Raw genomic sequence first — 24,255 nt, forward strand, 5'->3', positions numbered from 1 at the left:
TCGCTATTATCCAAATGTATTCAGTGTATATATTGGCTTAGGAACAAGCTAGAGCTAAATATGTCAGAAAGCGTTTATCATCAAATAGAAATTCGAAAATTTAGCTGACGTCGTTTACGCTCTTTGAAATACTCAGAACTTGATCATTTTACGTTGTTGTTTTGCAAAGAACGGCCAAGAAATGTGCCAAGATATCATAGTAAAACGCACGTGCAGGGCTTTTATTCTGCTCATTATACATTTTGTTTGTAGACGTTCTCGTTCACGTTGCCGTCGTGTTTTGCTTAAGCTCCCTATAATAATTCTGCAGAAAGATGATTTTGCCTTAAGCGAATCCCGGTGGATAATTTAAAACAGTTAAATAGGGATTGATTATAAAGTGGGCGAAGCTCATTGCAACAAGTCAAGATTGTTTTTTGTTAGAAGTAAATAAATAACGTAAAGCAAAACAAATGACAAAATTGCTTTAGACAGTCAAGTGAAAACTTCACTTTCCTAAAGAAATTAGATTATCAAGTCATTGATAATTCATCAGGTTAAAACAATTTGCAATAATATGTGAACTCTCAAGTTCAAATCCCAATTCAACAAACGAGATGCGACTTTTTCTCACTTTCTTATTTGGTAAACTACTGTTGTTGTTTCAATTTAAACATAAATTATAGCAAGAAAAAGACGGTGAAGTCTTAAGCCTGGTTTTCACTAGCAACGCAAGAACAAGCGCAAGAATAACAGCTTTTATTTCACCGTAAAAACAGCCTCGACTCAAGGAAAAGCACAAGCGCATTGCAGTTTTATGCTTGTGCTTGCGGCAAGCGCAAGAACAAGGATAAAAAATTGTCCTTCTTGCGTGTTTGTGCTTATGCATGCGCTTGTGCTTTCGTCGCTAGTGAAAACCAGGCTTTAAGAGACAGATATAATCTGTGTTGCGTCAATCTACGTGCAGGTTACTTTTTCGTTCATGGAATCGGGCCTGATACGGGAAAATCTGTGTAGCGGTTCGAATCGGCCGATTTGTCGGTTGGAGTCGCGCAGTGGCAGAGAGAGCCTGGGAAGAGAGTACCGTTGTCCCGCCAAAATGTTTACATTAAAGAGGGGGCAGGGGAAGGCAACTTCGCATACATTCTCTTATATGAAATCTGAGCGATGTTTTCACAACTTGCAAAGCAATCATCGGGGCGGTAGTCAGCGGATGTAAGGCGCATGAGCAGCTCCTTTCTTTGTAAACTTGACAAAACAATAACAACATGAGACAAGTGCTTTCTCGATTATGCTAGTAAAACTGGATTTAATGCTACTAGAAATTCTCGATAAAGCAAAAAATTAAATTTTTTTTTTTAAAATCTTTATTTTTTTAAAAAAAAAAAAATTTTTTTATAAAAAAAAAAGAAAAAAAATAATATTTTTTAAAAAAAAAAAAAAAAAAAAAAAAAAAAAAAAAAAAAAAAAAAAAAAAAAAAAAAAAAAAAAAAAAAAAAAAAAAAAAAAAAAAAAAAAAAAAAAAAAAAAAAAAAAAAAAAAAAAAAAAAAAAAAAAAAAAAAAAAAAAAAAAAAAAAAAAAAAAAAAAAAAAAAAAAAAAAAAAAAAATGAGACCAGTGGGAGAGTTCGGTTTTGTAATTTTTGTCTTTAAAGCAGCGAAGGTTCAGCGAAGGGAAAGGTTCTTGGTGTCAAAATGTGGTGTTTGTAATGAAATAAAACCATCACGGAAATGGTAATGAAAACGTATTTGTTGACTTGGTCGTTCTTTGTTTTACCTCATTAACAATCCCCATTTGGGGCAGTTGAAAATCGTGTACAATCATTTGCATTTCAGCACTAAAAAGTAGCACGGCATTACAAAATTTTGCGTTCTCACAACTTCACGACGATGAAAATTTTTTCGGAGAAACACGCTGCTTTTAGACTTTTAGTTGAGAATTGGAACTATTTATAATAAGTGATTCCACTCCATGGTAGTCGTGATTGCTATAGCTTCCATTTCGCGGGAAAAGATTGCTTGTTGCATCATCGTCCAAAAACCGCTGACTACATCGTGAATTAAGCGCGTTGCAAGTTGTAAGAGCATCGCTACTCGGTCTCAGACCTCGTTTCTGCCCCCACCCCTAGTTAAAACTAAGTAAGCAAATGCGGGACGAAGAAGAGGACACAGACGTCTTGTAGCAAAATGCATTTTGAAACATATTCTTTTTAAAAATACCGAAAACTGAACTGCAATGGTCATAAAAGAGTATAACCTAATGGTCTCATTGCACAAATGTACGGACATATAGGTGAGAAAAATATTCTCGTAATAATGGTCTTTTTTACATGTTTATGACTTCATACATTAATTTTGTCTTCATAAATGTCGTAATAAATACTTTTTCGTCTTTTTTTGTCAGAAAGTAAGCGACATGATGCCTGCATGTTGGTTGAATCCGTTCGTCTTCGTGATTTAGAAAAAAGTTCCGTCTAGATCCATCCCACCGGGAACCCCATGTGTATTTACGGGACACTGCATATCCAATCGAGTGTATTTGCAGTGCCCATTGCGACAAAGAATTTTAACACCAGACATGAAAGCTCTTAAGCCTGGTTTTCACTAGCGACGCAAGCACAAGCGCAAGCACAGGCGCAATCACGCAAAAGGACAAATTTTGACCCTTGTGATTTTGCTTGCGTCGAAGTTGTTTTCACGGTGAAATAAGAGTTGTTATCCTTGCGATTGTGCTTGCGTTGTGCTTGCGTCGCTGGTGAAAACCAGGCTTTAATGAAGCTATGAACTCGGATTGACTTTGTAGAAATAATGTGAACTATTTCAAATTTATAGAATTTATGGGTGAAGAACCAATATCTTTTTCTAATAGTAATTTTAATTTTGTAAGGTTTATTAGCCCAGACACTATAGATATATATGTATCTTTTAAGGAAAATATTTTTAAAACAATGACTCCTTAAATTATGTAAACAATAATTTGTTAATAAATTCACCATCGACTTTGCTACTCTTCACTTTTATAATTCTTTATTAATAGTAACAATAAAAATGTTGCGACATGACACGAATGCTTATTTTGTTTGTTCATACAAAATATTTCACGAAAAAGATGTATTTTCAGGTTTTTAAGTATCGAGGTTATGAAGTTGTACGTCCAGGAAACCATTTGACATGATAAAAGGAACATTTACTTGCCTATTCGCCAAAAAACGTTTTTCTCATCGGAAAAAAATCGTCTAACTGAATATCCAGAAAACAAAAATAGAAATAAAAAAGGTGCAGGGGGTAGCGTGTGATTAGGAACAGTTCAAACAAAGAAGAAAGTGAAAGTTATATTGCATTTTATTTTTATTGACTTGTCTTTAAATCACTTGACGTTTTTCTTTTTTCATGAATTTTGCACACTTCCTAGAACCGCTTGGGTTTGTGTTCAAGAGATGGAACTCGTTTGGACCATGGTACTTTAGACTTGCTTGGTTTATCCTTATTGGTGCATCTCCCATCGTCTGGTCCCGTGGGGTATCCATCAGACCAGTAAAAATAGGAAATCCACACATTCATCTTGGTAAACATGTTCCTCTGAAGAATGAGAAAAAAAGAGAAAATAAATTAATTGAAAACAAGGTCGTGGGTTCACACAGAAACCCATAAGGGTTGAAACTTGTAACTCCCTATGATTCGCATTGTACAAAGCGTTTACACATTCGTTTACACAAGTACCATATTTGGAAAATCACGAGACACATTTAACCATCAAAATTACTATATTTGGATTAATTCACAGCGCGCGCAGCTCGCGCTCGATGGCGTAATCTTGTGTTTGAACAAGCTTGGTTGAATAAAATTAAATTTAGTTAATTCTCTTATCATCTTCGAAGTTGTCGGAGAACGCCGATCACGAATTACTTTAGTTTCTAAAACATTTACAGTGTTTGGGTTCAAGCAACTACCGCAAAACCAAAAATTTTTTGCGTGTGTCATTACGTGTATAAAGCATTCGCGTACAAATTATTCGTGTTTTCAAATATGGTACTTAGCAAAATGAATATTCAAATGCTGTGCGCGCGCGTTACACGTTTCAACCCTTATGGGTTTCTGGTTCACATCACAACTATTAAAGGGACACTGTACCAGCTTCACTTAAAAAAGCTCAAAGCCTTTCCTACGAATAGTGGTTCAGTCTTGTTAAAAAATTACTAGCCAGTATACTGAAGCTATGAACAAGTGATATTATTGTGATGCCATCAGGATTTTAAGATCAAAATTTGAAAACGTCAGGCGGAATTTCTTTTTAAAGTTCTGCCCTTGTTGACTAGAAAAACACCTACAAATAATTATGGCTCCGTTCTTTATTCAACAACAATTTACTTTATATCTTCATCTTAATGAACAAGGTGCATTTCACGAACGAGAATACCACTTCGCCAATTTTATACTTTTACCTAAAAGCAGTAAAATTCCTGTGACAGTGTCCCTTTAGCCAGTATTTTTTGTGAGTTCCTGGGAGTTTTTCTCTCCACATGTCGTTCAGTTATCATTTAATAGCAATGCACGAGCTTTTAACCGAAGAAAACGCATTCATGCGATTCCCTGGAAGTCAAAAATATTGCTGTTAACCTTATAAACTTTACATAAAATAAACGGCGAAAGTCTAAGAGATAAGTGTCAGTTCTTTATCATAGGTAAGTCATCACTTGTATACTTAAGGATGCAGTATATAAACATTAAAAACGATAAAAAAAATTGTCCGTCTGTGTCGATGTAGTCCTTTAATGTTCTCTTTTGTGTACATCTTACGTTGAAACTGCTATGTTATATGTTTCCAGCAATGCCTATATCTAAAAATATTGAAGATCCGATACCAGGATTCATTGTAAGAAGATTAAAAGCGTTCTCTGGTAAAAATGTTTTAAAAATTATTAGCTTTCGACAGCCAGACGTGTCTTCGACGGAAAAAATGAAGTGATAAAATGGATAAAAATTAAATATGACTAGCGAATCGCATAAATTAAAAAGTAAAAAGTATGTGTAAAAGAATGTTAAGCGGAATACTAAAAGTGTATATTACTGTTTAAGAATGTTTATTGTCCTGGCAGAGGGCACGAATTGTTGTCGGCCCGAGTTTTGCCGTGTGCCCGATTCAAGTGTCTTTTAATGCGATTGTTTCCCTTGTCATTATCTCCGCGTTTTCAAAGTCGATGGCGTGATCAATGCCTATATCATTTGCTAACTAAACTGCTGAACATAACGATTCTTACTTGAAAGTCTTTGCAATTTTTATCCGTCACTACATCAGCACTGCTTGTGCAATCCAGCGTGTCGTCAATTGGCATGGAGAGCTCGTACGTTCCAAACAGACTCTTACATGCTTCTGCTCCAAGCTGTAAATCTCCTTCGCACTTTAAATCGCTGAGGTCATGGCAGCACATCGGTGTAAAGCGACTGTCGCTTTTTGCCATACAGTAAATAGGATTCTCTGGAAAGACAACGACTCCTTGGGTTAGTATTACTGATTTAGTGGACAAGATTACTCCTATTTATATGAGTTTTGCTAGATAGCTGGAATTTTCCTTACAGTATCACACGCTGTTATTGGCTACCTTGAGGTCACATGATATCTAGCAATAAAACTGTTTCCCGCCAAAAGTTTCTGAGCGGGAACAATTTCAAACCCTATGACTTCTAAGGTTATTATTACTGTTAAAAAAATGATAGAGTGCTCTTTTTAAAAGGAGCTCTAACTTTTTAAAAGGCAAACACGTTTTGCAGTAGCGAAGAAACTCTCGTGAGCCTCTTATTCTATTGCCCCCCCCCCCCTAGTTTTAGCCGTTGTTGTTGTTTTGGGGGGCTAGCAGCACCAATGTAGTTGTTCTTTCAAAGGTCCACGAGTCATTCGAGCTGCTACTCGACCCACGTCACATTTTGATGCTATTTAGGATTGTAGAAGAGAGTAATTAAAGGCTCAGCGAACTAGGGCAGTAATACATCACCGCACTCCCCCTAAAACAATTTCGCTGTAATTTTACCAAAGCATTCATCTTTTCAATGGGTGTTTATAGAAAGTTGAGGTTTTTTGAGTCTTTTTTTTTCTTTTTTTTTTTTTTGGCGAGAATTTGTTTTTATTCCCAAATTCCAAAAAAAAATTGCACCCTTAAATTTTTCCTGACTTTTTTTTTAACATTTTTTGTTTGCTGCAGGTATTTTTTTAAAACCTTCGACATCCAAGATGGCGGACTTTTTACATGTAGGACACCTCTTTGTTAGATATAACGTCAAACTTTCATGTAACTCATATAAGATTAAAAAAATATATCTTGTTCCTTCACACCTTTTCAATTCGATTATAATTACTGTCGCGAAATGTAAATACGAAGAAAAAGACAAAGGCTTTATAGGGTTAACATGATTAGACAACTCATTTTTGTTAGCAGGTTATTAAGCGATTACTTGGTGTTTTCACAATAGTTAATTCGAGTCGCTCTAAAAGCGAACAACTTTAGGATCAGAAAGAGTATCCTCTTAGAAATGGTTTCCGCTTATGGGAAAGTGTAACAGTCGCACGCTGCCATGTCGTGCTGTGCTGTGACCTTTTGCGTGACAACATCCGGGTATGTGCCGAGGGGTCATGGTATGAAAACAAAGGTTGCCCCTTTCGGATCTTATGCTATAATTGAGCATTCAATCGCTTTTGTGACAACCATTTTTTTGTCTCGTTGGGGTAGAAGTTTCTTACCCCATTCAACCCATTCACAACTGGCTAAGAGCAAACAAACTTACTCTAAATATGACTAAAACCGAGTTTATACTTATTGGATCTAGGCAGAGGCTTAGTAATCTTACAGGTTCCCCGAAAGTTGCAATAAATGATTTTCAAGTTAGCCAGGTCAAGTCTGCAAAATCACTTGGAGTGATTATCGGCGACAGACTTGAATGGAGTAGTCATATCGAGAAATTAACAAAGAAAATTGCTTCTGGGATTGGGGTATTAAAACGAGTAAGGCACCTGGTCCTTCAAGCAACCTTACGCCTAATATACAGATCCTTAATACAACCGCATTTCGACTACTGCAGTACTGTTTGAGGAAACTGTGGGATTACTTTGCAAAACAAGCTACAAAAGCTACAGAATAGAGCAGCCCGTGTTTTGACCTTCTCAAACTATGACGCGCACGCTGGTGATTTATTTGAAATTCTAGGATGGAAAAATCTAGCTCGCCAGCAGCAAATTCAAAGAGCCACGATGGTTTACAGGTCTCTACACGGGTTGGCTCCAGACTACCTATCATCTAAATTTGAAAAACGAGAAACCGCGTACAACCTAAGGGACTCTGAAAACAAACTCAATGTTCCATTACCGCGCACTAACTATTAAAAAACAGCTTTACGTACAGTGGCGCCATCTTGTGGAACAGTCTTCCTATTAACGTAAGACAAGCAGAGTCCCTTGGGAAATTAAAAAAAAAACTAATTGAACAAATACTCTAGGGCACGGCATTCGTGGAAAGCAGCTTTTTATATTTGTACATATATTTTTATATTTCCCTCTTTCTTGTATATATATTATAATTAGATTGTTGCATTGTAAGCTGATGAATTTGACCGTGTTTTAAATAAAGATTATCCATCCATCCATCCATCCATCCATCCATCCATCCATCCATCCATCCATCCATCCATCCACCCTCCCCTTCGGTGCTGCTTTTGATGTTCGTACAATTTTGTTTTTGTTTTTTACATTTGCTGGGCCAGAAGAATAACTTGTGTTCTCTGTAAAATCGATTCTTAATTTTTTAAAGCGACTATAGGCCTTTGGCCATAGGCATTCAATTCCAACCTTGTTGTGTTCAGCTCCTGTTCACAGGCCCCTCAAACGAGCATCATGGAATGCTGCACCGTTGAAATGGAAAGATGGGACGAAGGAGGAAAAATAAAAAAATAGGTCCGCACTGCGTACATGTGTCTAGTGCTGAGCTTATTAGGCTTTGCTCGGTCACGGTTGCGCATTAATTAGGATTTTGTTGGCATAGAGTAGAGATGTGGAAAAAGGGTTAAAATATCAAGACTCAACAGTGTAGCAGAGAAATACATAAAAAAAAAATAAAAATAAAAAATAAATAAACAGGTGCAAGGTAATCTAGGAAGGCTTTCTGGTGTAGATTAAGTATATTTTTTTGTAGCCCAACCTAAGAAAAGCACGCGCTCTGATTAGCTGATTTAGCATCTACTATTTGCCCATGGGTAGACGCTAACAAAAAACCCTCAATGGAGCGCGCGCGAGTAAACAGACAGCACGATAGCACATTGTTTTGACGTTTGTCGAGGTAGTTAATAATGTATTAGTTATCTCAAATTAGACTTGTTCCGTTTTTTTTTACGTTGTCATCGGTTGTTTACTTCGAGTTACGAAGCAAAAACGAGTGATTATTGATTACTACTACCAAAAGAAAAATATCGCAAAATACTTCGTGTACGCTGACACATAAGAGAAACCTCAGTGTAACTTGGTTAGTGTGACGTCAGAATTTGCCGCATATGAAGCACTTACCCAAACTTTTAGCGCTACAGCACATGATTGTGTATGCGCTCCGCACTAGACACAAAAACACATCAACGGATAATCTACTACGATACCACACAACAGAACATAACACCTTCAGGACTTACTTTCGCCTTTCTTCTTTCCCTCCTTACATTTAGCGGTGTCAGTTATTTCGAAACGGTCGAATTGAAACGTTCGCTCTGATCCCACTTTCTGTCGGAATGCCTTGTTGTTCCCAGTTCCATCTTTAAAGTACGAAGAACTTAGATGTCGCAGTCTCAAATATACTTTGCCTGGAATATTATCATCCTGGGATGGATCGTCATTACTGTAGAGTTCGACATACATCTGCGATAGACAAAATTCAAGATCACTCTGGTTTTAAGGTCGGGACACAGTTAGTTAGTCGATAAGGATAGTTACGTCTTTTCGTGGGGGGGGGGGGGGGAGAGTTCAGCCTCAGAGGGAAGGGTCGTCAGTGAAAGTGAGCATAAAAAGGGGTGGGACACCTCTTTGTCAGCTAGTCAAGGGGAATTCAGGGTGATGGTGATTCTCGTCACGTTGTCTCTCTAAGCCGGCTAAGCCTGGGGCACGGAGAACAAGTAAATCTTGGGACACACGACGTGATTGGCTAGAACTTTAACAAAGTAAATTTATATTTGGCAAATTAGATCAAACCTTAAAAAATCCCTTTGTTGTAATGATTTTACTACAGTTGATTTGATTGGCTAGATAAACATCCAGCCAATCAAAACGTATGCCCCAAGAGCCTCTTGCTCCTAGTTCTCCAGGCTCAGCCGGCTAAGAGGGACAAGCGGCGCTGGGGAAGAGAATAGGGAAGGTTTGCACAACTGTATGGTGTTGCTTTCTATTTTCGTACTGATTAAGTTGTTCTTTTCACCTTCCATGTATATTATGCCATGACATTCTCGTAGGACTCGTGTTCTTTCCCGTCCGTATCGACTTGCTGTTGACTATCCGCAGCCTGCTTTCCTTAGTCGTTTAGTTCTGAAGAGTTACAAGTAGTCCTTCAATGTGCTTTACAAAATAAGACGTAAATATCCCACACTGATGTTTGCAATTTCTTGATTCAGCGAAATATATTCTTATTCTAACATTTCGCGTTCACAAGCGAAATGTTCTGAGGTTTCTACGGAATATAACATGTAATTTACTAGTGAGAGAATGGTTTCACTTTTCTCAGGCACCTTAAGATGCGTGTGCGGGGGGGATCAGGATTTTTTTAAATTGAAACAGAAACGGAGGGCCAACACGTTTTTGAAAAAAAAAAAAAAAATACCAAAATTTCCCAGCCCTCCCTCAAGCAAAAACATTCCTTTCTTACCTTGACTTGCTGCCATCGAAAGCCGCATTATTATTCTCGGTCGTGTAAAAAAAAATCTTGTTTAACTTATTTAATTGCATGACCACACAACAAAGCGAAGAAAACAATTCCATGCTTGCTTGTAAGACAGTGCAAAACAGTGCACTTTGGATCATTACTAATGCGTGCTACTGATATTATTTGCGGTAAAAGCAGGACTGCATGAACCTTTTTACCTTTAAAAGACGCATGTTATACATAGTCGTGCTATCCGACATTTTAATTTGGAATCTTGTCCTACCATTGTAAAGCTCATCAAACATCTGAAAAGAAAAGCAAATAACCCAGCTGAAATTGTATTTTTAGGTGGCTTGCTATCGATAAGACATTTCCATTTTATGAATTCCATTGCAGCTATAGTAATAAAAAGATAATATGATTTTAATTTAATGGAATTTATGAAGGTTTTACAAATTAACCTCAGGACTTGTAACGGCAAAGCTCGTTTCCATGGAAACGCCAAAAGGGCCAAGGGCTATTTTTTTAAGCAATTTAGGGTTAAGTGACGTCAAAACTTATTGCCATTACATTTGACCTTTTGCCTTAGATGTTATAATGTTTATTGGATTTTAGAAACATTGAAAATTAAAAGTTTAAAGTCTGTCAATGGGTTCAGAGCTACCTTATTTTTTTTATAAATCGGCGGCTTTTAACGTCCAAAACGGATTTTCTTTACAAAGTTGGCAAATAAAACAGTAATAAAGGTATCCTTTGTCATAAAAAATAAATGTATATCTGACTTGACTTAATGAAAGGTGTCCAACGAATTTTGACACAACACTATACCTCTAAAGCCCTATTATTGTAATAACGGGCAAAGTTTTCGTAAAGTAAAAACCTGACAACCTGTTCCAGGTAAAAATTAAAGTAAAACAATTCAATGGCTTGTAATTTTCTTACAAATTGAAAAAGATCTACGCCAGCTACACCAAAACGAGAAATGCTTTATCCTTAGCCACATAATCTTAAGTCCTAGAGCCTTTTTATAGATAGTAAATGAATAAGTCATTGAATTAGCCATGGGACTAGGCCTTTCTCGATTATGCTAGTAAAACTGGCATTTAATGCTACTAGAAATTCTCGCATAAAGCCAAAAAAAGCTAAAATAATGCCTGATTTCTTTAAACAATGCCACTTGAATTCCAAAGAATGCTCTGTTTTATTTCAAACAAAACGTACAAACTCTTACATTATATGCTCATATCAACAACAGGTGATACTTAATGATTGTTTGTTTGTAAAACTTGGGTCAGAATTAAAGCTTAGGGTTAGGGTTTAATAGGGTTACGATCGATATGGTGCCACGCCCATGTTTGCCAATTAACGTCAAACTTGGCAGGATGATAGATAATAGAGTTCGACGTGGGCTATTAGATGCCGTTTCAAGTTTGGAAATCGATCGATCAATCTATCGATCGATCTCTTACTTTAGATGAGGGAGCTGGTCTATCTTGCAAGTTCGTGGCCGACGCCATTTTTGCTGAGCAAGAGAAAGAGTTACCCGCTGACCACCCACACCTTTCATTCCGTTGGTGTACACACACAAGTAACGCAACACAGGTACACAAGGTACACATGTACAACACACAAACAGTCGAAACAGACAGAAAACAATCAAATTAAGTAAACAAAATTGTGAAACTTTAGGATTATTAATCCTTCTGAGTTCTGAGTGCTGAAATCTGGATCACAGTCATGAAAAGTGACAGAAAATGCTAGCAATTATTTTTCAAGAAAAAAACGGGAAAAAAAGCTCGTTTTCCCCAAAAATGCCGAAAAAAATGCTAGCATAATCGAGAAAGGCCTACAGGGGACTGGTTACGAAGATTAAATTGAAAAATGAAACCTGGCATCTGAAAAAGGCATGCAAAAATAGTTTATTTACAAAATTTGATTGATATTGGTTTATACACATAGGAATGGTTCACTTTTGGAAATCATTAAAATAAGAGAGCTCAGTATGGATTGAAGGGACAGCTGTCCATCCAATCCATACTAAGCTTTCTTATTTTATCGATTTTTAAAAGAGTACCATGCTTTTGCGTTTAAACTAATTCCTCTCAAATTTGGTTTAGTTACTAATTTTTGGATGCTCGTTCCGTAGACAAGCCCAATTTTTCAATTCAATCGATATTGAATATTTTTTCTCAGTCTCCCGCTCGTTTCGAACATTTAATTGAAGCTTCATACCGCCTTGTTCTTGGTGCTATCAAAAGTCCATTTATGATAATCAGTGTTAACTCGATAACTGGTGTAGCAATTCTGTGCGGCTGATTCCAACTTATCAATTTCGGCAATGGCTTTCTGCAGCTCAGAAACGCCTTGAAGCTTTCCAGTGCTGTCTGTTGCGCCGCTTGCAGTTCTCTGGTATTCAGCTATTTTTCCTTCAACATCCCACAGAGATTGGAATTCGAAACTTTTGTAGTAATAGTATAGTTTCTTTGCAAAACGGTTCTCCATCTGGCGATAGGTCTGCAAGAGGTTGTCGAGTAAATTCTGCTGTATGTTTTCAGCAATAGGCGCTTCTATGAGAAGTAAATAGAAAATATAGTTATGGATGAGCGGTCAGTTTTCCACCGCTTGGCACCAGACCAAACGCGAAGTCGAGTGCACGCCAGCGGGCGGGGCGGCAAGAAAGGGCGTGAGGTGCTCCAAATTTTCCATACGGGAACGCTCCGCCCAGAGGTTCAAATGTTTTGGGATGTGTGAACATGTCTTGTATTTGCCGCTAAATTATTAAACGGTGTACAGTCAACTCTCTCTAAGACGGACACCGTCGGGACCGGCCCCAACTGTCCGTCTTAGAGAGGTGTCCGCCTTATAGAGAGTAGAGGTAACGTGACACCAGAACTTTTGAGACGATAAAGCTAAACCGCTATGCACAACGAATACACGTCTGATTTTAGTCGCTTACGCTAGCAAAATTTATAAAGTGAAACAAAAATAATATCAGAAATTCGACTTGTTTGTAATTACAAACGGTAATACTGTAAGTAGAAAACTAAACCTTTGGTGCCCATATATAAGTTTAAGCAGAGAAGTAATGCGTTTTAGCGGATTGTTTTTGGTACGTTTGGTATTCTGAAGGCGCTGACCTACTATGCTATATGTCGATAATTAGTTTTGACGTATTATTCACTAAAAAAATAACTTTTTGTGCGTGTCCGTTGGCGGTTTCAAAGTGTCCGTTGTCCGTCTTAGAGAGGTGTCCGTCTTACAGAGAGTTTTCTTACAGTAAAATGACTGAAAAACGGCAGGGACCATAACCAGGTGTCCGTCTTATGGAGGTGTCCGTTAAGAGAGAGTTGACTGTAAAGCAATTCGCTCTCCCTAACGTTTACTCAAGATTATTCACAATTCCGAAATTGCTAGGTCCCGCAAGGGAGGTAAATTTTGTATGAGGGCGTGACACACGGATCATGCGCTATCTACATCGTGAACAAACTTGAGCTTTTCTTCACGGCAAAGAAAACTGTCCACAAGCTGGTGTCCGGATTTAAAAGCAGAATGCAATTAACGCCTAGAAACTATCTCAAAAGGGATTCGAAACTGTCTACCGATCTTACGCTATACGACCAGCCCCGCTGCAATGCGGTCTTCGTCGCTTTAAACTACACCATTATAAGCAATTCGGTCTCCCAAACTTTTACTTAAGATGATCCACAATTCGAAAATTGCCAGGTCCAGCAAGGAAGGTAAATTTTGTATGAGGACGTAACACTCGGATCATGCGCTATCCGCATTAACTGCTAATGTACGTGAACAAACGTGAGCTTTTCTTCGCGGCAAGGAAAACTGTCCAAAAATAAGCGAGTGTTCGTATTTTACTGAGCTAACCGCCGACCGGTTAGCTCAGTGGTTGAGCGCCAGACTGTTGTGCGGGAGGTCTCGGGTTCGACTCCCAGACCGGACCAACACTCAGGGTCTTAAAATAACTGAGGAGAATGTGCTGCCTTTGTAATTACATCTGCAAATGGTTAGACATTCTAGTCTTCTCGGATAAGGACGATAAACCGTAGGCCCTGTCTCCTGCATCTTCAGTGTTATAATCAGCAGGGGACGTTAAAGAACCCACACACTCATCGCAAAGAGTAGGGCATGAAGTTCCCGGTGTTGTGGTCTGTTCTATTCAATGGGTTGGTGGTGGGGTGAGATCATACACATGGACGGTTAGCGGCAGCCATAGGCGCCTTATATATGCTGATGTCCGATCTCATCCCTTAATTCTGTAAATTGTAAATAGTTACTGAAATGCCCTGTGGGGAGCTGACTATTAAAAGTTTTATTTAAAAGCAGAATGCGTTTGACGCCTAGAAACGTTCTCAAAAGGGAATCGAAGCTGTCTACCGATCTTACGCTCTAACGTCGCTTTAAACTGCACCATTTTAAGTAATGGTGTAGTTGTCTTAGCGGCCTTGCAAAAAACGTTTACTTTTCAAGATTCACCAAGTTATTCAAATAACTCTTACCTGGGGAGTTACCAATGCTTTCTATTGCATTCGCTGTTTCTTCCAAATTATTAATATCGAAGTTAAATGTACCAATATCATTATCTATATCAATGATCTTGGCAATAAGATCAATCCTTGCAGAACCAGCAATGAAAAAGTTTGCAATCAGTTCCTCCAATGGTGCCTTGTCTCGAGGAAGTGCTCTCTCTTCCAGCAAGCAAACGAGGCCAGCTGCAAGCCCTTCCTGTTTCATTTCCAGGTCCGCCTTAAAAATGTAGATTAAAAAGATTAGTATTCTAATAGGGACACAGTAACTAGTGGGGCCCTTCTATGGAAAAATTTGCCTCAGCAAATGAGGGATGCTGGCCTCATTGGGCACTTTAAACGAGAAATCATAAATCAAATCTCTGACATATCGGATTCCCACACGGCAATCATGTAAAACAGTGTTATGTTTTTTTAACATTTTTTATAGCTTAACTTATGATTTTTTATACCGTGTGAATAAATAAAGATTGACTTGACTTGGCTTCCAATGGTCAACGAAATAAGACATAATTTCACAACTTTATGTATTTTTTTCTGGGAGAAACATTTGTCCTTGTTGTGACAAGACCTTTTTAGGTAAAAAATAATGCAATGACCATAACATATTGATTTTTTATATAGTTATCAGAATTTGCAGTAAAATAGATTCATTCTAAAAGTTAGTTCCTCAAATTATGCGTCATTCCTGACCATCTCTTGACGTAATAGAGAATTTAAAAGTTCACCTAAATCCCCAATTTTATTGTTGGCTTGTTCCTTTTTTACTTCTGTAAATCGGTTTGTCATTCGTGGGATTTCATTTTGAAAACAAAATAGACATAGGAGAATCTTTGTTTTCTCCGTGAATCGTTCTACCTTTGTTTTTCTTGCCTTACACATTCGTGCGCTTGTTTATGTTAGCGAAAAAGAAAAATTGGAGGCTCGTTATTTTTGTTATTACACAAAACATCCAAGATTTACTATACTGACACTCAATTGGAACAAATCCCCCTGACCTTAGACTTTACACCCACAATTGCTCTTGGCTTCGTGTCTTGCAATAAGTCATACGACGGTGGAACCTCTACTTAAGGACACCTCAATAATACGGACACCTCCCTTTTATGGACAATATACTTGGTCGGAAAAAATACCAAAATTCATATAAACTGCGAGCCCTTTTAAGTCTTTGAAAGGGGCTAAGTCACGGTATTTTAAGTAATTTTATTTATTTTCGTTATTTAAGAGCTCCAAACTTCAAAATGGCAAAGCAAAAGTCTTTTATTGGCAAAACCACGGCCACATAACAAACAAAAATGATTTTCGAGCATTGTAAATGACACTTTTATACAAATTGAAATAAACTTGAAAAAAGTCGGGCGGCCGTTTTTCAACTTTAACCGAACGCAATCAGTTTTAATGGCCTTTCTGTGTTTCTTTTGTGTTCTTCTAAAGTTTTAAGCCGTTATTGTGATATTTCAGTTAATTCTATGACCAGTTGGTCAGTGCTGAAATTGCCTAAAATTGTGTGACATAGCCCCTTTAATAGGTCTCCAAAGGAAAAGAAAAGAGTGTCCGTATTATGAAGGTGTCCGTATAACGGTAGAGTTTATATGAATATTGGTCTCTTTCGGAGAAAGGTACCGTCCATTATCGGGAAGTATCCGCAAGGAGAGGTTCGATTGTACAGAAGCCTATATAACAAGGATACTCTTCCCTGATCATTTGGTGTCCTTCAAAAACTCATTAATAACTCATGAAGAAAGTACAAAAGAAAGTAATGTTTGTTATTAGGGCGATCAGTGTTTGACATAATAAAAGTTTGGTTTCTATCTGATCTTAAAATTTGTTTAAAAATTAAAGGTGGTAAAAAACGTATAAAACTGAATTTTCGGTAACTCTCTGTTACCTTCATTAGAGTTAAAATTGGTTCAGTTTTTTGCATAATAAGTTTTTATACACCGCCGGTCTCTAGGGATGTTCCCAATGTTAAATAAACTTGTGGGAAATGTACATGCTCATTCACACAGTTAATGTCCTGGATAGAATGTAGCGCTTCTAGGAATAGGCGTTGTTGCCTATTGTTGACATTTCTTTCTAAAATTTCTACATAATCCGGATGAATGTCATGGTCCGTTGTTTCCGCGTGAAATCGTATTGCGCTTTCGTTATTAGATCTTGTGCCAGGCTTGTGCTCTGCGCCGCGCGAATTCCACGATCTTTTGCTCTCTCCCACATAGGCAAAATCACATGTTCTGCATTTGACTTTGTACACAATTCCCTTGATCTGATTTGTGGCGGGGCGGTCTTTTTGTTTCTTAAAGATACTGCCCAATGTTTTAACAGGCTTGAAAGTGGTTCTTATGTTTTCTGCAAGGAAATCAAAAACATCTACGGCGTTGAAACGCAACTTCTAGCAAGAAAATTCGAAAATTGGAACAGAATTCACCTGCACAAGTCCGCCACGGACAACACCTGCAATACCTACATAAGAGCAAATAAAGGGATTTCCTGCCACTTTTTCTGTTATCAAGGCCACCGATAAACAATCCAAAAGCTTGAAACATAGCCCGCAAGACCGGCAGGGAATACCTACGTCTGTTCATTAGCCAGTGTCATCACAAACTTAAAGTTCTGGACAAAGCTCAGGAATCACTTCGGCAGAAGAACGAAAATCGTATCGAGAAAACGCTCTACGACACTCTAACTCAAGTCGTCGCGCAACGTTGCAAACACGTTAAAGCGGACGTTGAGAGGAGACATCAGTAGAAACTAGCAAACCCATCAAACCGAAAGGAAGAGGCAATTTAGAGCAAGTGGGTTGTAAACATTTCCAACAGAGAGTCTGGGAGCAATGGTATTCCCGTGGGAATTTCGTGAAGATTTTTGCCGACTAGTTTAGAAGTGTTAAGGGGGACCTAAGGAACACGATAAATGTTGTCGGCAATCTTGTAACCCGTGCAAAGGCCTTCAGAGGGGCATTGAAAAACATCGCCTATTTGGCTTAGCATGAAAACGAGGCTCAATGATGAACTTCACAAAAATGTGGCATTTATTGGTATTTTAGAATAACTATTGGCAGTTTCGATTGTCTGAGATGTCCAAAAGAATATCTTAACTGATACGGATAGTCTCGATCACGTGACCAAGAAATCGAGGCTGCATTTTCTTGTGGTTCATTGAACCTGGAACGGCCCTGTAACCATAGTGCCTCCCGTCCCCTCGCCAAACAGTTTCCTAGTTATGTCAGTAGGAATCAATGAATATCCCGGCGTTGGGAAATTTAACGAAATTAAAAGGCTTTGCATGGTCTAGCGAAGCTAGTAAAAACCGTCTTTTAAATATATGTAACATGTCTACAGACCCTCCTATTCCCCCTCTCAGATTGTAGCACGTTTTGTGGGGGAACTTTCTACGCGTCGCCACAGTCGTCCATTCCTCTTCCCTCTTTTTTCATCCGTAACCATCTGGCTGTGGCAAGCTAGGACTGCATACTCTGTCGTTATTAGAAGCGATGATCTGGTATTGGGCACAGAGAATTGCTTCCTAAAGTGCACTCTGCGTAGGTGGTAGCCTGTTTGATTGAGCCTGATTCTTTTTGAAAATCTACCACCTGAGGTCTTTATCATTATGATTCGAGATGCTTGTTCTGAGCTATAAAGTCTGGTAAGCATACTGCTCTATTAGAGCCACTGTCTTCTATTCTGCATACAGCGTCTTTCCAAGACATCGCAAAGCATTAATTACGTCCTTGTCTGTGTCTCTGGAAGCTTTTCAGCGAGCAGGACTATCAGGAAAAAACTTCCAGTTATATTAGCCTGCGTAGTAGCGGGAGCGGGTGAGACGGGCGGCTGTATTCGCAGGCCACACATAGTGCTGCAATTTTAGCACTGCCAAGAGCGCTAGCAATCGACCCAAGTTCAATTACACGGTGGTTCTGGCCAGTGCCAGTGACTATGAACAGTCTTTGATACCGTCTGACCTATCAAGGTACTGCAGTTCTGTCATAGCGTCAACAGCAGGGACTCGTAGTTGCAGTTAAGGCCCCTTGTCCACATTCATTATGTCATCTTCGACATCTTCGTTATTCTGAGTAGCCGTGTTCGTTGTTCGTTCTCTGCTGCGATTTACCTCAATGAAAAAGAATTCCCATTAACGAGCTCCTTGTAGAACAATGGAGCATCATACCGTCGGGTGCAAACATAGATTGCCCTATCGCTGCCTTGACATCAACCTCAGGCCTGGCTCTTGCATACTATCATAAGTCAGTGATTAGTCTTGAAACATGACCATTTTAGCATTACAAGATACTTTGAGTACCATTCCGCTGTCTTTCCAAGGACGAGATTTGCGTTTATTTGTTCTGGGACCAGCGGTTCACTATGTTCGAGAGAATTCTGTCTTAAGCAAAGATCTTACAAAGTGCCCTACCTCTGTCACTTTTATGGCAAAGATCAATTTTCATTGCTTCAGGCATGATCATGACCACTTTGGTTACTACCAAACCACTTACTACTTTGGTTACTACCAGACCACTTTGGTTACTACTTTGTTGTTGTTGTTGTTGTTGTTGTACAATTGTAAAGTTCATTACTTGTTTCTTTTAACGGGTTAGCAAAGATTCCGCATTGTGGTCAACAACCGATCAATCAAACTCTGTCTTCGCGTTGTGAAATAAAAGCTGTATCAGTGAAAACATCCCAGTCATTTGCTTTGCCTTAGGAAAAACTGCTCAAGCACTTAGGTTTAAAGTGATCCCAATAAGTCCTCCTGCAACCTTCATGCAACGGTTGATATGATCGAGAGTGGTATCCCATCCTATCGCGGGTTCTTGTTCACTTCCATGTTACCATTGAAAATTCTCTATAGACCTCAAGGCTTCTTGTAATCACCGTGTAATCAGTTGTTTCAAAGCTTAACCAGTCAGGGGAGGTTTTTTTAAAAAAAAAAGAACTATGGATCTATATCTTAACCCTATTATTATATTCAGACCGGGCTTTTTTTGGACCTTCTCGGAACGAGGGCGGGGGCTTTTAAGCCCACCCACCCCCCAATGTAACTTCTAGAATAACTTTCAGCAATCATAATGAATCTAATAGGATGTATAGAATGTCGGAACGTCTATCTTTTGGTATACGTCACGTGGTATGACTACGTCACATCACATGACTATTACATCACGATGTCAAACAGCCGCTATCTTGGATCCGCTATCTTAGATTCTAATTTTTTTCCAAAACGCCAGAAAACAACCCAGTATTACTGCAAAATACTCAAAATCAATAAAACTGTGCTAAACAACCGTAAAAAGGTGAAAATAATTCCATTAAAGTTAATTTTCATTAATAGAAACAAAAAAATTCCAAATTTGGGAAAACGTGTCTGTCAAAATGCCGTTGCCATGGTGATGTCAAGTTCCTGACACAACAATCTATCCTACCAAATTATTTCCGGATAAATTTTAGATAAACTCCCAAAGTTTGGCAGTGTTTGGTTGAATCCTGAAAACGTTATAAGCGTTCAAAGTCAGCGTGGCCGTTAAAAGCCCTCTTTCCCCGGGTCTCAATATGGCTAAGTCCTGTGACCAGTATAATGAGTGCAACCTTTGGATTTTATCTCATAATTTTAAGGACTAGGAAAATTTCGTCCTAAAATACTAAAAACGGCAATATTTCAACCAATTTAGAACTTGCACGAAGCAATTTAGAGCTTGAGCCTCGTTTTCATGTTGAGCCACACAGGGCACTTTTCAACGCCCCATAGAAACCGTCTGCACGGGTTACAAAAGTGCCGACAACATTTATCGGGTCCCTTAGGCCCTCCACAACACTTTTACACTGGTCGGCAAAAATCTTCACGAAATTCCCACGGAACTTTTTTCAGCGACATTTGCTCCTGGACTATGGACAAGAATGAATGAAGAGAATGAATGATTATGACAAGAATGATTATGGACAAGAATGAAATATCACTCCTTCGAAAAGGGCTTAATTTCGCCATTACGCCGAGTAGTGTACCAACAAAAGAAATTCTCGCTTCGGTCGAATCAGCTATCGATAGTCTGCCAAAACAACGTCAGAATATCATCCGAAGTGAAATCTGCAGCACTCTAAAACAAGCACACCCCCGAAACAACACAATTTAACAAGGAAAGAACGGAATGCTTGCAAGGCTCTTAAAGAGGATGAGAGCGTTTTGGTTATAAACGCCGACAAAGGAAACTGTACTGTTACCACCTTTTTAAACCGATTTTAAGATCAGATACAAACCAAATTTTTATTAAATTAATGTTTAATGAGTGTCTTTATATCTGATAAAGACACGGCTCAACTTTGCGCCCAATTTGCTAGGCCAAAATAACCCCAAATCTAAATATTAGTGCAAGAATGAGTTGATCTACATCAGGAGATTTTGAAGCCGTTTAATAAATTCGCAGTTTGTGGTTTATCAAGTTTAAAACACGAGGCGCAGCCGAGTGTTTTAAACTTGATAAAGCACTGCTGCTCATTTATTAAACATTACGTATTAAAGAGATTCATCTGCACCTTCATTAATTCCGGAATAGATGCTATATCCATCGTTTCAAAATCCAGATCATTGGAGTCCTCAAGAGCCTTGTATGCTTCTCCAAATGTCAGCCATTTTGTTAATTTATCTTTAACTTCTTGCAAACTGCCGATACTGCACTGTGTTGCAAAATGTGCAGCTGTGTTTAAAGCAGTTTCCAGGGCTCCAAATAAATCTTTTCCAGCAGCAGCCTTAACAAACCCAGTAATAGATTGGAGTACTGCGATTAGGTCGCCCTTGCTAAACTTTGCTTTCTCGTATACATCTCTAACTTTTGCCATTATTTGCGTCAAAAAGTTTTCCATTCGTCCTTCTAAATCAGTAATACCCTAAAAAGTATAAAGTAAAAAAAAAAAAAACGCTAAGTAACGGAGTACCTAACGTAGCCAACCAAAAGAAGACAACTTAGAGAGTAAAATTAAACCAAAAAGTGAGTCTTGTAAAACAAATACCGTGTTAACGCGGCGTGAGAAATGAAAATAGACTTGACTTTTGATAGGGTCCAACAATTGAGAAAATCGCTTTTAACTACAGGGATGTCTCGTCTCGCACATTCCGGCGTCTGGCAGGATGTGTTTTAGAAAATTTATAACTGTCAAAACTTATAGAATGATCGAGAAATTATGTTTTAGCAGGATGCAACCGAAATTTACTACTAAATTACAAAGTCTGAAAATGTAAATTGGGTAGTTTTGAGGTTACAATGGAAACCGTCTCGCAAAATGTAAAAATGAGAGATTTAATTCAAACGTCCCTCCTACCCTTCCTTCCCTAGGTCTGAGAATTTTTCGCTAGAAAGTTTGAAAATAATATGTGCCCAGCTACTTTACCATTGCAATTGAAGTTCCGCAATGTCTGAAAAAAGGTCAGCGTCTAAAGGCCTCGGCGGCACCTTTCTACATCCCCCTTCCAGGACCTGTGTTTATGGTATCATGAAGAACCGAGAATCGCAATTCATTGTAAAGTTGGGTAAAGTCTACGGGTGGGATGCTAGTCCATCGCAGGGTTACCCCCAGCATAAGTTCGCTGATACCCATTTATACACCTGAGTGTCTTGCTAAAAAAAAACACATCACGACGACTCTGGTCAGGGCCCGAAGCCGTACCGCTTGATCCGAGTACAAACCATTAAGTCACCGCGCCTTCCGGTAATACAAGTAAGAGGGAACTTACTGTGACATAAAGCCCCTTCTCCTTGATAGAAACGTCTCTAGCTGCTTCGAGGTTTTGTTTTTGCGCACGAACTTGAGCAGTGGTTGCTTGTGGCAATGCTTTAAGCACTTTTTTTAAATCATCCTGTTTATCCATTTCTTCTTGTATTTCATTGTAAGCTCTTTGAAAGTAAAGTGCGATATCTCGAACGGATTCTACTTTTTTCTTCAAAGCTGAACATTTTTTTTGAGGTGCGAACAGTTTGTTTCTTCCAAATCTGTCAAATCCCTCTTTGTTCAAAAAACCCAGTCTTCGTTGTGCAGCTGAAATAATAATTTAAATAAAAGAGTAAGCCCATTTAACAAGTGAGTAGTAAAGTTTTCCCCTAGGTTCCAGTACTTCATACCAAACAATATGTAGAATACTCTCATGATTTTTAACACTTGAAGCTTCTTATGGACCTAAGTGACCTTTAAGCTGAGTCCACGTGGTAACGTTTTCTCCAAAAAGATCCAAAATGAACATTCAAAGTTTCAAACTGCCAGGATTTGGTGGATCTGGAGTGAAGATCAGGCTCAATCTACATGGGGGTTTTTCTTCACATGGGCCAGACAATCTTGATTTTGACTATCAAAGTGGCACCATCTTAATATTTTAGTTTCGATTTTTATGGACCTGGAGCGACTTTAGGCTAAATTCAACTTGTGGCGTTTTTTTTAAAGGTGTTAAATGAATATTTAAAGTTTTAAATTGGCAGTTTTCGGTGAATCTGGAGTGAAAATCATGCTCAATTAACGTGGTGGTAGTTCATCACAAGGACCAAACAAATCTTGATTTTGACTTAATCTCTTACCCAGATCTTCTCAACCCTCGGAGAGAACATCTGGTAAAGTCGGATTTTGCGCACGTCAAATGTGTCAGAAATGTGACACACGACGTGACTACGCATGCTCGGCAATTTAGTGGATGAAAAGCTCACTTGGCCGCAATAAAAAGCTCATATATTTCTCTCTTGAACAATGAAAGACAAGTAACACAATCTTGGGATAGAGTTAAATGTTTTGCTGCTAAATTAAAACATTCAACCCAGCCTTCATTGGCGTGAAAAAGCGCGCGCTGTATTTGACGCGTACAAGCTAGCTGTACGCGTCAGATTTGCAAAGTTTTTCTCCCATCATTTTACCCACGAATACCGTCTTTTAAAAACATTTTGTACTGGCAAGCTTGAACCACAAACTGTATCTGAAGTTTATTCGCATTAGTAACGTTCAAAACACGAATTCGTTTTTAGCAGAAGCCTTTAAATCCAAACATTTTCTTACTAGCTAACGTGCGGTGAGCGCGTGCAAAACAAATTTTGCATCATCCGCGAGCAAATGCTGAAGCTTTTCATCAACCAATCAGATTGGCGAACTCAACGCACTTGACCAGATGGTACTACCGTGGTAAGTAGACGTCTGGGTACGAGATTAGATTTTTGACTAACAAAGTGGCACTATCTTATTCGACTTTTATGGACCTGGAGTGAATTTCAGGCTGAATCCACGTGGTTGCATTTTCTAAAAACGGTCCATAATGAACATTTAAAGTCTCCATTTTTGGTGGATTTAGAGTAAAAAACCAGGCTTATTTTTCACATGGCTCGTTTTCCTTAACCCCGCTTATTACCAACTGTCTGAAAAGCTGGGGGCGGCTTTGATTGTAACAGGGGAGAGCCGTAATATATTACGGTAATATTCCCCTCGTAGCAGAGCCACAAGCCTCGCATTACAAACAAAACCACAACTTTATTTTAATAACGTTACATTTATTTTACCTTGACTGTTGTTACATTTAAATACTACTGAGCGATCGCTTAATTGAAAACATGAGAAATGCGTTCCGGAATTCTTGCCTCGACGTTTGCTTTTCAGAATTCCGCAGCAGTTTTATTTATTCCGTTCGGTTGCTAACACATTCCACACATTCAAACACCAGAAGGTTACCTTTTTTAGTGTTCTTCGGGATCCTTTCACTGATCCTGGCCAGCAGCTCTTTAATTTGTCAACTTCGATGATGATATCTCTAGCCCCTTCGACGATTTCTTTCCATTTTTTTTCCGCCGGGTTAAAGCTAAACAACCCTTCTGTTGCCTCCTCAATGCTAAACTGAGCGTTT

The 24,255-nt window shown here is 38.6% G+C and overlaps 1 protein-coding gene across 2 annotated transcripts in view; it reads right to left on the reverse strand.

The window, feature by feature from the left end:
• Window positions 1-3,308: 3,308 nt before the first annotated feature.
• Window positions 3,309-24,255, reverse strand: part of LOC144662685 (uncharacterized) — a 35,271-nt gene continuing 14,324 nt past the window's right edge. For both annotated transcript variants that reach the window (XM_078523544.1, XM_078523545.1), the window contains exons 6-13: window positions 22,120-22,421; window positions 20,925-21,275; window positions 14,371-14,617; window positions 12,092-12,426; window positions 10,078-10,164; window positions 8,643-8,865; window positions 5,237-5,454; window positions 3,309-3,557 (exon numbers count right to left, since the gene is read on the reverse strand). In XM_078523544.1, coding sequence (XP_078379670.1) covers window positions 3,387-3,557; window positions 5,237-5,454; window positions 8,643-8,865; window positions 10,078-10,164; window positions 12,092-12,426; window positions 14,371-14,617; window positions 20,925-21,275; window positions 22,120-22,421 — 1,934 coding nt within the window. In that variant the 3' untranslated portion in view covers window positions 3,309-3,386. The remainder of the gene's footprint in view (window positions 3,558-5,236; window positions 5,455-8,642; window positions 8,866-10,077; window positions 10,165-12,091; window positions 12,427-14,370; window positions 14,618-20,924; window positions 21,276-22,119; window positions 22,422-24,255) is intronic.

This window comes from Oculina patagonica, chromosome 8 (assembly GCF_052425735.1).
Source record: "Oculina patagonica isolate OP01 chromosome 8, crgOcupat, whole genome shotgun sequence".
NCBI classification, from domain to species: domain Eukaryota; kingdom Metazoa; phylum Cnidaria; class Anthozoa; order Scleractinia; family Oculinidae; genus Oculina; species Oculina patagonica.